The sequence below is a fragment of the Aedes albopictus genome, chromosome 3, assembly GCF_035046485.1.
Source record: "Aedes albopictus strain Foshan chromosome 3, AalbF5, whole genome shotgun sequence".
Lineage (NCBI taxonomy): Eukaryota > Metazoa > Arthropoda > Insecta > Diptera > Culicidae > Aedes > Aedes albopictus.
In genome coordinates, this window is record NC_085138.1 from 421,316,648 (window position 1) to 421,332,258 (window position 15,611).

General features: G+C 47.6%; 2 protein-coding genes across 2 annotated transcripts; both read left to right on the top strand.

Annotated features, from left to right (window-relative positions):
• The first annotated feature begins 520 nt into the window (after window positions 1–520).
• Window positions 521–4,108, top strand: LOC115268172 (uncharacterized protein K02A2.6-like). Its single transcript, XM_062858307.1, has one exon. The coding sequence runs from the start codon at window positions 521–523 to the stop codon at window positions 4,106–4,108; it is 3,588 nt and encodes a 1,195-aa protein (XP_062714291.1).
• Window positions 4,109–10,983: 6,875 nt separating this feature from the next.
• Window positions 10,984–15,161, top strand: LOC109410638 (nucleolar transcription factor 1). The gene is made up of 4 exons (XM_019684160.3): window positions 10,984–12,451; window positions 12,536–13,085; window positions 13,185–14,207; window positions 14,386–15,161. The coding sequence occupies exons 1-4, from the start codon at window positions 12,385–12,387 to the stop codon at window positions 14,696–14,698; spliced, it is 1,953 nt and encodes a 650-aa protein (XP_019539705.2). The 5' UTR covers window positions 10,984–12,384; the 3' UTR covers window positions 14,699–15,161.
• The last annotated feature ends 450 nt before the right edge of the window (window positions 15,162–15,611 follow it).

Sequence of the window (15,611 nt, forward strand, 5' to 3'; positions counted from 1 at the left end):
TTGACAGATAGCGGTGCGATAACTGCAAAATTGTTGCATTTGGCGGACTTGCAGTTAAAATTGTTAGAGTATAGCGTAGTAAGCCATGCCTTTTATTCAAATAAAATTTTCACTTTCTGTTCACAAGTCTGTTATAGATTTACCTAAGATGCCACACACTGAATTACTGGCAACCCTACTGAATCCTAAATTGCCCACTATATAACTATCTTGTTTTGCTTTGTTTAATCTCCCCCACTTGCACCTCAGTTATGTATTGTAGTCGCCATGTTAACCACGCGAATAAAAACGTTTCGATAGTTCCTCGTGTCGCAAGCAAGGCGACGAACGTGCTGAGGAATCGATCGACGATTATCTCATTGCTTTGAGAAAGTTGGCCATAACCTGCAATTTTGGCAACTATCTCAATACTGCGTTGCGGAATCAGTTTGTTTTCGGGATTAGAGACCGGGGAATACAGGCGCGTCTGCTAGAGGTGCGCAATCTTACGCTGGACCGTGCCCGCGAGATTGCAGTGTCGATGGAGGCATCGGCCAAAGGTGGACAAGAGATCCATTCGCGTCAGGGAAAACCGGAGCTGAACCTCGTGGAGCATCTGCCAAACAAGCACGCAAAACCGAAGGCGAACAAAAAGTGCGTCGTTCCTGCGAAGAAAGTGAGTGCAGAAGCACACAGTGATAAGAAGAAGGGAGAGTGTTTTCGTTGCGGGAGCCCCGCTCACTTCGCAAATAAGTGCCCGCACGTGAAGACGACGTGCAACTACTGCAAGGTGGCAGGCCACTTGCAAAAAGTTTGCCTGAAGAAGATTGCGGCAGAGGGTGCCCGAAGAAAAAGTGATACACACCAGCTGGATCAAAATGCGGGGAATGGAAACTGCGGAGAAAGTGTGCATACGGAAGAGATCTGCGGAGTGTATGATGCTGCTGATTTCAACAATAGCGTTGAAAAGTTCTGGCTGGAGCTGTCAGTGAACAATGCCACGGTGAAATTTGAAGTTGACAGCGGCTCGCCAGTATCGATCATGAGTGTGTCGGACCAGAGAAGAATCTTTCCCACGGCTAAATTGCATCACCCGGACACTGCTTTGGTGAGCTACAGTGGGAACATGATCGAGCTGTGCGGAATGTGTGTTGTGCGCGTGAATTACGGTGGACAAAATCACGAACTGTTGCTGTACGTGGCGAAGAACAAAAAGCATCCACTGCTGGGTCGTGGGTGGATGAAAGTGCTGAACATTGATGTAAACAAGTTTTACGAAAACGTCCACACGATCGCGGTTGATAATAGTGCTGAATCGGTGAAAAAGCTCATTGAGCGATACGGAAACGTCTGTGAGAAGTCGATGGGTAAAATCGAAGGGCTAACAGCCAAGCTGCAATTGAAGCCAGATGTGCGACCGGTGTATTTGCGTGCGCGACCGGTTCCGTTTTCCATTCGGGATGCGGTCGAAGAGGAGATTAAAACTTTGGAGAAGAATGGTGTGTTGGTGAAAGTGAACCACAGTGCGTGGGCGACACCGGTTGTCCCAGTGATGAAAATGAACAATAGAGTGCGACTGTGCGGTGATTATAAGATCACAGTGAACCGTAATCTCGTGGTCGATGAACACCCCCTGCCCACCGTCGAGGAGCTGTTTGCTAATGTGGCAGGTGGTGAGAAGTTTACGAAGATTGATCTCTCGCAAGCCTATCTGCAGCTGGAGGTCAGTCCGGAGGATCAGGAGGTCCTCACCCTGAGCACTCACCTGGGACTGTACAGACCGACGAGGCTGATGTACGGAGTCAGCTCCGCTCCGGCTATCTGGCAACGCTTGATGGAGGAAGTACTGAACGGGATTCCAGGTGTAACGGTATTTCTGGACGACATTCGAGTAACGGGGCCTAACGACCAGGCCCACCTGCAGCGTCTCGAGGAAGTACTGAAGCGGCTCAGCCAATACAATATGCGGATCAACCTGGACAAGTGTCAGTTCTTTGCTGATCAAATCGAATACTGCGGCTACTTGATCGATCGCAACGGAATCCACAAGGTAAGAAATAAGATTGATGCCATTCAGAACATGCCTGCGCCGACGACCAAAGAGCAAGTCCGCTCATTTGTTGGGTTGGTCAATTATTACGGTCGCTTCTTCCCACATTTGAGTACGACTATATACCCGTTGAACCGTCTACTGCGTAACAATGTGGCTTTCCATTGGACAAAGGAGTGCGAAGAAGCCTTTTCGAAGGTGAAGGACGAAATGCAATCCGACCGGTTCTTGGTACACTACAGTACGGAGTTACCACTGGTGCTGGCGACCGATGCGTCTCCATACGGGGTCGGTGCAGTGCTTAGCCACATTATGCCGGACGGTACTGAGCGACCAATCATGTACGCGTCGAAGACACTGAACGATACTCAGCGAAGGTACAAGCAAATCGACCGTGAAGCTTATGCGATCATCTTTGGAGTGCGGAAGTTCTACCAATACTTGTATGGACGGAAGTTTTGGCTCGTTACCGACAATGAGCCGGTGAAGCAGATATTTTCGGAAACCAAGGGTTTGCCGGCAATGTCGGCACTACGGATGCAGCACTACGCGACGTTCCTCGCGTCGTTCCGCTACATCATCAAGTTTCGTCCAACGAAGGAGCATTACAATGCGGATGCATTTTCCCGTTTGCCGGTCGGTGCGAAGACACCGGACAACGTCGTCGAGGAGGTTGACTTGCTCGAGGTCAGCATAATCGAGACACTGCCGCTGACGGTCGACGATCTCGCGAAGTCGACTGCTGCTGATTCTACGGTACAAGTGCTACTGCAAGGTCTGAAAAACGGGAATACGGTGGAAGCCCGCGATCGGTTCGGAATCGATCAAACCGAGTTCGCACTACAACAAGGATGCATCATGCGCGGGATCCGTGTGTATGTCCCACCGGATTTGCGACGGAAGGTGTTAACGGAGCTGCACTCTACTCACTTTGGGACTACACGGCTGAAGTCGCTCGCCAGAGGCTACGTCTGGTGGGAGCGAATCGACAAGGACATCGAGGAGCTTGTCCGATGCTGCCCGGCTTGTCAGATGACACGCCCCGATCCAGTGAAAGTCCCTCTACACTGCTGGGAGAAGCCAAAGGAGCCGTTTGAGAGAGTGCACGTGGACTTTGCAGGTCCATTCATGGGCACGTACTTTATCGTGTTTGTGGATGCCTACACCAAGTGGCCGGAAGTGCGGATCCTCCGTGACATCACCACGAGCACCACCATCCATGCGTGTCGTGAATTCTTTGCTTCCTTCGGGATACCCGCCGTGCTCGTCAGCGATCATGGCGTGCAGTTCACGTCGACTGATTTCCAGAGGTTTTTGCAGCTCAACGGAATCGTTCACAAGATGGGTGCTCCGTATCACCCGGCTACAAATGGACAGACCGAGCGTTTTATCCAAACCTTTAAGAACAAAATAAAAGCTCTAAGCTGCGACAAGTCGAGGATGCATCCGGAGCTCTGCAACATCCTGCTCAGCTACCGGAAAACCATACACCCTGCCACCGGAAAGTCGCCTTCAATGATGCTGTTCAACAGACAAATCCGGTCTCGACTTGACCTGATGGTGCCGAACGCTTCTGCCACCGCGAAGAATCCAGATGTTTGTGCCAAATCGCTCGCGGAGGGGACGAGAGTCGCAGCTCGTGACTATTTGGACAAGGAGAAGTGGAAATACGGTCACGTTGCGGAGAAACTGGGCAAACTTCACTACAACATCAAGTTGGATGACGGTCGACACTGGAAGCGCCATATCGACCAGCTACGGGAGGTCGGTGCCAACCTGCCAGCATGCCCTACGCTGCTGGCAATTCCCGTGGGGATGGAAACTGTTCCAGCTGTTCCACGAAGCGATGTCCCGACACAGACTCCATGTGCTGCCGTTCCGCCGCCAATAACTGCGGCAACCCCGATTGCTGAACCACAACCTTCGACGAGTGCATCTGCTGTACCCCGGCCGAACGTACCACCTGCGGTACCTGAGCCAAGGCCGCAGATCCCTGGAGTACGCGCAGAACCCAACTATCAGCAATCACCAAGGCGATCATCAAGGATCATCAAACCGCCTCGGAGACTTGATCTGTAGAGATAAGTACATATTTCCAAGGGGGGAAGAGTTGTTATAGATTTACCTAAGATGCCACACACTGAATTACTGGCAACCCTACTGAATCCTAAATTGCCCACTATATAACTATCTTGTTTTGCTTTGTTTAATCTCCCCCACTTGCACCTCAGTTATGTATTGTAGTCGCCATGTTAACCACGCGAATAAAAACGTTTCGATAGTTCCTCGTGTAATTCCGTGTATTTTTATAATTATAATCCGGAAAACTACTCTCGGCTACGACAAAGTCAAACGAACAAGTCGTTTCTTTTCTTATCTGAAGATACAATAGGTTATGGGCCTATCGTTTTTCAAGCCGAAGCTCTGAAGATTCAGGATGAATACCGGAAGTCCAGCGGGAACAAGCGGCAGTTCCGTGCAAGGAATTTCAAGTCTGCCAGGTATTGAGCGGTTATCCGGACGAGAGAACTGGGCTACGTGGAAGTTTGCCGTTCAAACGTACCTCGAGCTGGAAGATCTCTGGGGAGCCGTCAAGCCGGAGCAGAATCCGGACGGAAGCTACGAAGCTGTGGACCCTGCGAAGGACCGGAAAGCAAGAGCCAAGGTAATTCTTCTCCTTGAACCGGTGAACTATGTCCACGTCAAGGAGGCGAAAACGGCACAGGAAGTGTGGGAGAACCTGGAGAAGGCGTTCGAAGATTCCGGCCTCACCCGGCGGATCGGTCTCCTTCACAAGCTGGTGAAAACCGATCTGATGAGCTGTTCGTCGATGTCCGAGTACGTAAATCGGATAATCTCCACGGCCCACCAACTCAACGGAATTGGATTCAACATTTCTGAGGAATGGATTGGTGCCCTGCTGCTCTGCGGTCTCCCGGAGGAATACAGGCCAATGATCATGGCCCTGGAAAATTCCGGAACCAGGATTACCGGAGACGCAATCAAGACGAAGCTGCTGCAAGAGGTGCAAATTCCGTCGTCGGATGCGGCGTTGTTGTCGAAAGGTAAGCGTAGCCATGGCAACCAGTGGCACGGCAACCACAGCAGCAACGGCAACCAAAATCGAGGCAGCCAATCGAAGCAATCCAATCAACCGAAAGGACCGAAGTGCAAAAAGTGTCAAAACTACGGACACATTGCGAGGGACTGCAGAAGCTCGAAAAAGGGAGATGCTTTCTGCACCGTCCTGTCAACGTTCGAGACCGCCAGTGATGCTGACTGGTACTTCGATTCAGGTGCGACCAATCACATGACCCGAAGCAAGGTTCTGCTGCAGGACCTGAAGCCATCCAGTGGCACCGTAGTGGCTGCGAACAAGGCCGTTATGAAGATCGAAGCTACTGGAACCGCTGCACTCAAGCCCGTTTGCCAGGAAGACGGAAACGAAATTTCCGTGACCGATGTCCACTATATTCCGCAGCTGTCCGTCAACCTCCTATCCGTCAACAAGATCGTAAGTAAAGGCTACTCGATGGTGTTTGACAACGCCGGCTGCAAGGTGTTCAACTCGAGCGGCGGCACGGTGGCAACAGGGAGCCACGAAAACGGACTTTTTAAACTGGAGCAACGCGAGCCATGTGGATCCGGCAAGGCATTGGCTGTTCCGCCGGAAGATTCCATGGAAGTTTGGCATCGGCGCATGGGGCATCTCAGCACGGCGAACCTGAAAAAGCTAGCGAGCGGTCTGGTGAGTGGCATGAATTTAAATACTAATAGTATAAGTGATTGCAGCGTGTGCGCCAAGGGGAAACAGTCACGAATGCCATTCGGCAAGAAGGGTTCCCGAGCCAAGGAACTACAGTAGACGTTCGCTCGGTGCAAGCGGTTTAACTGCAATGCTTTTTAACTGCAAGTCCGCTAAGTGCAACAATTTTGCAGTTATCGCACCGCTATCTGTCAAAAACAAAACGTCAACAGAGTTGCGATGTTTTTCGGATGCACTACAGCTGCATTGCGATGTTTTTTAATGCATTCTGGCTGCGTCCAACAGCAATTGACAACTGTTTGACGGCTGTCAGTCGTTGCAGTTAGCGAATTTCATTCGGTAACTGAAACGTAAACATGTTGCACTTATCGAACGTCTACTGTACTGGAGGTCGTTCACTCGGATATTTGCGGCCCGATGGAGGTACCGTCGCTAGGGGGTAGCAGGTACTATATCGTGTTCGTGGACGACAAATTCCGCCGCATGGTCGTCTATTTCCTACGAACGAAATCCGAGGACGAAGTTTTGAGGGCGTTTCAAGCTTTCCACGTGATGGCGGAGCGGCAGACCGGTTCGAAAATCAAGACCATTCGAACGGACAACGGGCTGTAGTATACCAACAGGAAATTCCAAAGCTACCTGGAGAAGTTTGGTATCCGTCATCAGCGAACGAACGACTACACCCCCCAACAGAACGGTATGGCAGAGAGGGCAAACCGGACGATTGTCGAGCGTGCAAGGTGCATGCTGTTTGAGGCCAACCTATCAAAACCGTTTTGGGCGGAAGCTGTTTCGACGGCGGTGTACCTCATCAATCGATCGCCGACCCGTGGTCATGGTACAGTAGACGTTCGATAAGTGCAACATGTTTACGTTTTAGTTACCGAATGAAATTCGCTAACTGCAATGACTGACAGCCGTCAAACAGTTGTCAATTGCTGTTGGACGCAGCCAGAATGCACTCAAAAACATCGCAATGCAGGTGTAGTGCATCTGAAAAACATCGCAACTCTGTTGACGTTTCGTTTTTGACAGATAGCGGTGCGATAACTGCAAAATTGTTGCACTTAGCGGACTTGCAGTTAAAAAGCATTGCAGTTAAACCGTTTGCACCGAGCGAACGTCTACTGTATGACACCCGAAGAGTGCTGGAGCGGAAAGAAGCCAGATTTGTCGAACGTTCGGATCTTTGGGGCCAATGTGATGGTGCACGTCCCAAAACAGAAGCGGCGCAAGTGGGATGCAAAGGCCCACGATTGCCGGTTGGTCGGATTCGACGAGGACACGAAAGGCTACCGTGTATACGACCCAGTGACGAAGATAGTTTCGAGAAGCCGAGACGTCACGTTCATCAACGAGAGCGACGTTGGAACCCCGGCGGCGGCAGTCAAGAGCAGCAAGCCCGCGAAGCCAACGGTTATCAAGCTAGACGTTGAAGAAGCGGTATCACTATCTCCGGACACCGAAGAAGCGCTCGGCGGCCATCCGAATCTCGAGGATGACGCAACTGGCCGAGTTGAAGTCGAGGAAAGCGATTGGGACGATGAAGATTTCGAAGAAGCAGCAAGCAACATAAGTAGTTCTTCCGCCGATACTGTGACTGACATCACTGTGCTCCCTCCACACCAAACTTCAAATCCGTCACAGGTGTTGAGGCGCAGTGGTCGGGAGCACAAACTTCCAGGCAAGTACATATAAGGATTTTGCAATTTCGAGCAAAGGCTTGCCTCGTTCTAATTTTCCCCAGATTCCTGCAACCGATGGCATCAACCGTTCCGATGTGGCGAGTGAGGAAGCAAGCGGTCCACCCCTGGGACCTGAGACCTCAGGCCAGTTAGCCGGCATGGCATCTCAGCAGCAGAGTGACGAGCGACAAGCGATGCCCGACGACCCGGTAACGCACCAAGACGCGATACGTCGCGACGATGCGGGCAAGTGGAAGGTGGCCATGCAGGAGGAGTACGACGCCCATGTATCCAACGAAACGTGGACCTTGACGGAACTTCCTAAGGGCAGGAAGGCGATCCGTTGCAAGTGGGTATATCGCACGAAGCTGGATGCCGACGGGAACCTTGACCGACATAAGGCGCGGCTGGTCATCAAGGGATTTTCGCAGCGAAAGGGGGTAGATTATGACGAAACATACTCCCCGGTGGTTCGTCACAGTTCGCTACGATATCTGTTCGCCATGGCGGCGAAGCACAACCTGGACATTCATCAGATGGACGCGGTATCCGCTTTTCTCCAAGGAGACCTGGCGGAGGAAATCTACATGGAGCAGCCTCCGTTATTCGTCGATCGTCGGAATCCATCCTTGGTGTGCCGTCTAAACAAGGCCCTGTACGGGCTGAAGCAGTCCAGTCGAGTTTGGAACAAAAAGCTGGACCAGATGCTGAAGGAGTTTGGGCTGACTCAAGCGAAGTACGATCCATGCGTGTACTATCGCATCGAAGGAGGCAGCATGATTTTCGTGGCAGTCTACGTGGATGACGTCATGATTTTTTCGAACGACAATGGATGGACAGCGCAAACCAAAGCGTTCCTGAGTGGCCATTTCCGCATGAAGGATCTTGGCGCAGCGAAGAACTGCCTCGGAATCCGAATCACCCGGTCGGACGGAACCATAGCGCTGGACCAGGAGGCATACGTGGAGGCGGTGCTGACAAAGTTCAACATGGCGAACTGCAAGCCAGCGAGGGTGCCGATGAACGACAGGCTCACGAAGGATATGTCCCCAAAGACAACTCAGGAGACGCAGCAAATGGCCAACATTCCGTACCAGGAAGCGGTTGGAAGCCTGATGTACCTCGCTCAATGTACCCGGCCGGACATCCTGTATGCGGTCAATCAGTTGAGTCGGTACAACTCGAATCCCGGAATGCAACACTGGAGTGCCGTGAAAACGCTTTTCCGATATCTGCGAGGAACATCGGCGCTGAAGCTGATATACCGCCAGGGCGGCGACAGCGACATCAAAGGCTACAGTGACGCGGACTGGGCAGCCAACGTGGATGACCGCAAATCCACCAGCGGCTACATCTTCACGCTGCAAGGAGCAGCTATCTCGTGGTGCTGCAAGCGCCAACCGACGATTGCCTTATCAACCTGCGAAGCAGAGTATATGGCACTTTCCGCTGCTGTCCAAGAAGCATCGTGGTGGCAAGGTCTGACTGGACAATTTCAAGCAAGTTGCCCAATCACAATACATTGCGACTGTTGTGGTCGAGATGCCACTTTCTATTAGTCATTAGATGGTCACCCTAAAGGGATCTCGAATTGAGATACCAAGAACAATTGTTGTAAGACACGGTATGAATAAATGAGTTATGATTTGACCAGCAACAATACACTACGTGTTTTTCTACTTCTCCCGAAACCAAAATGACTGGTTTTAACAGTGTCGACGAGGAGAAAATGTGATTTTTTTTTTCTATTTTGCCGCACATTTCACAGCCGCCGGTGATTTTATTGCTTTTGGTGTGAATTTTAGCGGCATTTGTGATATATTTTTGTATAGCGTGCAAGTGTTTTTTTTTGTTTTGTTCGTTGGAGTGCTTCACATCACGACCGCCTGCATATTTTGTGCTTTTGGCGTGATTTTGGATGATTTTTTATACGTGCGTTTTTTGTGATTTTTTTTTTATATGCGCGCGTTTTTGAACATTTTCGGTCACTTGTGTTAATATTTTTTTTTTGCTTCGTGAGGTGTAATTGTGTTTTTTATGTCCAGTTAGCAAATCTGCCGACATTTTTGTTTTATTTTTTTTACAATACCCTCTTTTATATTTGTCGAAGCTTGTGTGAAGCAGTGCAAAAAAAGTAGATTTTTATTTACGTAGAATGCTTTTTATTGTGTTTCAATTGTTCTGGTGTGTTGTGAGGAATACATTTTTACCATGTTATTTTCATGAGGGAGACATGTACTTATCGTTTTATACGTTTTTTATGTCTTCATATCTTGATAAAGAAATCAGAGATATTTTTGTCGCACACCATTTTGAACATTCTACGATTTGGAATACCATTCCTCTTTCAGCGCGATGAGTACCTGTGAGTACACTTTGATCAACTGTGGTAATTTTCATTTGCGCCATTGGTTTTTGACTGGTGGACTGAGCCCTGGGAAGACAACACCAACAACCACCAGCTGTGATGTATTTGTGTTGAGCTGTTAGCTACCCGAGAGCTCAGAAAGTACGCCGGCAGCCAATCCAAATTTCGACAGTGAGATAGATAAATATCTCAGTCAGCAGCGTGAGACACAGCGAGATTTGTTTGTGGATGGTGAAGCAATAAGGATGAGAAGAGGAACTCGAGCCACCGGAGTGATATGTGCATTAAACGCATGCAAGTGCATCGGTAACAAGGTGGAAATAATATGCCCGATGAGATGTCGTTCGTTTTGATGCTGTATGGAGTTTTTACACGTTTTACTGAAGAATGGATATTCGGAGTTGGTGTTACATAACTCGCTATCTATTGTTTTTTTTTCTTGTGGCTGTGACTCGGTAGGAAAATGTGTTTTTTTTTGATAATTTATGTGAGAATGAATGAATGTACGGTTGGGTACAGTGTATCGCCCATTGATTTCATTTGTTTGTGTACCGATTAGGGTAGATAGAACAACTTTGTATTCAGTTTTTGTTAAAAGATTTTTTCATTGTGCCTTTTGTGCATTCTTTCGTTTATTTTTGTATCACAATGTTAAAGAAAAGGTTTGCTTTTGAGTAGATTTTTAGCGTATCGATAAGTGTGTTTGTTTCTGATTTTTTATGTACCAGATATCCTTTTTTGTGAGGGGAAGAAAGAGTGATATTTACAAAGCATTAGAGGAAAAGAAATAATAAGAAACCAATATGAAGCGAATGACAATTTTTGTTAGGATTTAATTACAAATAAATATGCAACAAATAATGCATACAATGCGTAAAAACGCGTTCTGATTCTGATAGGATTGTAGCCATAAATAAGTGAACTGAACACTTAAGGGAAGAGGAGTTGTTGTGGTCGAGATGCCACTTTCTATTAGTCATTAGATGGTCACCCTAAAGGGATCTCGAATTGAGATACCAAGAACAATTGTTGTAAGACACGGTATGAATAAATGAGTTATGATTTGACCAGCAACAATACACTACGTGTTTTTCTACTTCTCCCGAAACCAAAATGACTGGTTTTAACAGCGACAACCAGAGCACCATTGCGATAGCCAGGAACGGTGGCTACAACCCTCGGACCAAGCATATTGACATCCGTCACCATTTTATTCGGGATGCGCTGGAAAGAGAAGTAGTCAACATTAATTACATCGAATCGGATAATCAACTTGCCGATGGTCTCACGAAACCACTATTGCGTACCAAGCTGGAGAAGAATCGTGAAGCCATAGGAGTCCTAGCTTAAGGAGGAGTGTTAGAGTATAGCGTAGTAAGCCATGACTTTTATTCAAATAAAATTTTCACTTTCTGTTCACAAGTCAAACGAACAAGTCGTTTCTTTTCTTATCTGAAGATACAATAAAAATTTATTTAAAGTATATAAATTTTATCAGTACATATCTTTTTGTGTTCGTTGGTATACATCATCATGAAGAGGCTCATTAAGCTCAATTTCAAAACTGATTGTAACTGAGGGCTACGCGTTCAACTCTCGTTCGGGCCAAGAACTTTTCATCCTTTCGGGCCAAAATTTTCTTGACTTCCTTTAGTGTTGAATATCTTCGTGCCTGTTACACGAAAAAATGGGGCTAAATGGGCTCTATTTACGCGCATGATGTTGCACTTATCGAACGTCTACTGTACAGTAGACGTTCGCTCGGTGCAAACGGTTTAACTGCAATGCTTTTTAACTGCAAGTCCGATAAGTGCAACAATTTTGCAGTTATCGCACCGCTATCTGTCAAAAACAAAACGTCAACCAAGTTGCGATGTTTTTCGGATGCACTACAGCTGAATTGCGATGATTTTGAGTGCATTTTGGCTGCGTCCAACAACAATTGACAACCGTTTGACGTCTGTCAGTCGTTGCAGTTAGCGAATTTCATTCGGTAACTGAAACGTAAACATGTTGCACTTATCGAACGTCTACTGTATTGTCGAGCCGCCACCAAACCGGACGTCGCACAATCAAGTCGCGATGCAACCCAACTAGCGACGTTTTTGAATCAATTTTGCCATAAGTTATAACATGACACACACCCCGAGATTCACCCAACCCCTCCGGCGTTATGGAAATTGTGAACAAACCCTGAATAAGTAAGTTTGTGATTTATAAAATTTCTTCGCTTTTCATTAAGCCCCCTTTTCTCGCCAACAGCCCATTGCTGCACATGCCTGCGTTGCTTTTGCGGTACGCGCGTGAAAAACATCGAAAAATCTCGTCACGCGCGATGAATGCAAGCTCGCAAAGTGTGGCTGCGTGCTGTAGATACCGTTATCTTTCTATTTTTTGGCACAGACCTACTGAAAGATACCGTTATGAAAATGAAAACATAAAAAACAGTAAAAAAAACTTGAAACAGAGACGTCCCGGAAAGTGAGTTTGTCTGAATCGCGTCCGAATTTTAAAATATCCCTTGCGTATCGGAAGAATGCGTCAACGCTCGCAATCACTACACGCCCCGGCGAACAACAACCTCTCCCAGAAGTTTGAAGGAGGTAAGTTTTTATAACGGGATTCCTTAGTTTCCAAACCGTTATAATTTACCAGGCTTGTGTAGTAAATCACCTTATGCTCTGCAGTGGCTTCCGGCGACGAAGACTTGCTGGTTGAAGAGTATGCCCCGACGGAAATTCAGCATGATCGGGATGCCAAAGAGAAGGCGGTCGTCAACGTATGGAGTACACAAGAGTACGAAACGCTCATGGAGCAGCTGCAGGACGGTCTGCCGGAAAAAGACATACGGATGTGGAGGACGACCCTGAAGACGCTCGACTGGACCGCCATAAAAGTTGGTAAACGGCCCAGCGACGAGGTTGAGCGAGTTGCCAGGCAAATTTTTGCCAAAATCCGAGGCTTCCGCACCCTGAGCGAGATGCTGCATGATATGCCGGCGGCGATTCCCAAAGTGCAAGCAGCCTCGAAGCCCAAGCATCCACCGTCGGCGTACCACTTGTTCATGAGGGAAAGAATGCATCAACTGCGCGTCAAGCACAAGGAATTGACGATGCGGCAAATATTCAAGATGATTTCGGAGCAGTACAAAGCACTGTCGGACAAACAGCGGAGACCGTATCTGGCTACGGCAGCCAACATGAAGAAGGTGCACACGGAACATCTTCGGAGATTTTAGTGAGTACCGTAAAAATGTTTTATTTACATGATAGATAAGCTGATAATGAGTTCAATCTGTGTCTGTTCTGGATCTACTGTTTCCTTCTACTATTTCAGTCAGGATCACCCGGATTTGTTACCGAAGAAATCGAGCTATAAGCCGAGGACGAACCTCGGTAAAACCCCGTTTGCCTTTTTCTTGGACGAGCGCCGGCAGATATCCTTTATTTCTGTGAAAGAAGCGCGTCGAGAGTGGCAGGAGCTTCCCATTAAAGATAAAATCTACTTCATTCAACGTGCTTTTGAAATGCAGAGCAATTCGGGCCAGAAGCATCTCAATAAGAATGAGATGCAATGGCTGGATCACTTTAATGGAAAGCCCGAGTTTATTGGCCGCAATATTTACGAATTTTTCTGTCGCAAGAATAAAACCCAACCTGGAAAGGAACAACAGGCAAAGATTCGGAATGCCTACAAGATTTTGAGTGAACAGGAGTTGAAGGCTTTGCAGGTAGAATATCAGCAGGCTCGAACAACGTTTGTTAACCAGTACCGGGAGTATATCAAAACGCTTCCTCAGGAAAAGCAACAGACCGAGATGGATTATCTTATGACCGTTGCGGAAAAGAAAACGAACATCAAATCGAAGGCAAACCGGAAATACGATCTCAAGCCGGGTCCGCCAGTTGCGGAATCGACGACCATTGAAAAGAAGTCTTCAGGAAAGTCCACCATCAAGTCAGATGGTTTTACAAAAGATAGTGTATCCGAGCATTCCGACGCCGACACATTCGATCACCCGATGTCCCCAAAACAGCAATCCCCGATAGCTTCAGTCACTCGCCAATCGGTCGCTACCGGTACTTCCCCTCTTTCGAAGCGAAAACGACCGGTTCGGGTCTGTGAACCCCAGCCCAACTCGCCGCTGCCCAGTTGCCAAAGCCAGCAAGATCATAGTTCAGCATCAGTGAAGCGAAAAGCTGACGCTACTGCTTCATCAGTATCCCCGCCGGCGAAGCGACGTGTCGAAAAGCGGCCTACGAGTGAGGTGGTGCCTAGAACATCGGGAATCCAAAAGAATGAGGAACATTCGAGTGTCGTCGCCGAGGGTGCTCCCAAAGAACCGGTGCGACCGCCGCTGTAAGTGTATAGCTTTACGCTGCTAACTCTGCTTATTCTTACTAATATTGTAAACTAATGCGACAGGACTTTATAATTATTCTTAGCTTTTCAAAATCTAGCGGGTCATACTAAATTATTCCAGTTTGTCTCGAATAATAAGGTGGCCTACAACCTTCTTCTCAACTTCTTTCAACAGCGACACCGAAGAGTTCTACCGCCAGCGTATCTACAAGGGCAAGCTGGGAAAACACAAGGAAGCGTTCGCAAATCTGTCGTCGGCGAAGAAGCGCGGAATCGTCGAACAGCTCAAGGCCGCCCACAGGCAGTTCATCGTAGACTTGGAGGTGTTCATGAAATCACTGCCCAAGGACGAACTCCGAAAGTACATCCAGCAAAAGGCGAAAGACAAGGCCGATAAAACGAAAGATTCGGATGATGTCGATAGTGGTGATAATGATGATGGCGAGGAAGATGGAAGCAGCTCCGATGGGGAGGAAGATGACGACTAGAGAGATGTGTGTCGGTGCTTGTTTTTGTTCGTATTATTTGTTTTAATTGAATCGTATTTTTTTTTAATTTATATTTTTGCGTTAGGACTTCGTTACTGCATCTTCCTATGCAATTTTTTTTTTACACTTAATACATAAGATAACAATGTTTTACATACCTATTGTATGGTAATAAATTAAACTTTGAGGTGAGTATTGTACATGCACGCAAAAAAACTGTTTATCCCCTTGTAAAATATACCCAGTGTATCTTGGCCTGCGAATGGTGAAATGACAACGAGCGTCCAACGTAGCTCTGGTCCTCACAAGTTCCTATCTCATGCTTCCACGTGTCAATCAATGACAAAGACCGTTATCTAAGAGTTGTTTGCTTAGCTGGTAGTGCAGCCTGGGCACTGTTGTCCTTCTGACTTCAGCTAGATTAATGAGGAGGTACGTCTCGAGCGTCTGTTCACCAAGGAGGTGCGGCTCAAACAGCGTCTGTTCTGGCATCCAGCGGTTGAGTATGAAATGTTCCTCTACCGGAAGCTATACTTAAGGTGGCAGCCCCACCACCGCACAGTGATGCGGCTCCATACAAAAGGTGGCAAAAAGTTTTAACATGAATGATATTCGTTCAAAGCTTATAAAAACTTTATTATTCATTAGAATATGTTAGGGCTTTTTACGGCATCATCAGCATCGGCAGCCATGTTGGATATGAGCCTCAAATTTTCAAAGTGATAATTCTCTGCCACCAAAGCGAATATTCGTATGAAAAAGTATCATCCTATATGCTCACTTTTTGATACTTTTTCTGCTGCGTTGCTGCAGAATTGACAGTTTTTTATCACTTCAAAAATGCGAGGCAAACAATCATTGAAAAACAAAAAGTCGATGATTCGTTTGAAAACTTAGTGATGCAGTAAGACAC

Bases quoted from the DNA above. Each gene is read 5' to 3' on its own strand.
- LOC115268172 (XM_062858307.1), top strand. From the start codon at position 521: ATGGAGGCATCGGCCAAAGGTGGACAAGAGATCCATTCGCGTCAGGGA.
- LOC109410638 (XM_019684160.3), top strand. From the start codon at position 12,385: ATGCGTCAACGCTCGCAATCACTACACGCCCCGGCGAACAACAACCTC. The intron at 12,452-12,535 runs GTAAGTTTTTAT...TATGCTCTGCAG, and splicing joins CTCCCAGAAGTTTGAAGGAG to TGGCTTCCGGCGACGAAGAC. The intron at 13,086-13,184 runs GTGAGTACCGTA...CTACTATTTCAG, and splicing joins GAACATCTTCGGAGATTTTA to TCAGGATCACCCGGATTTGT.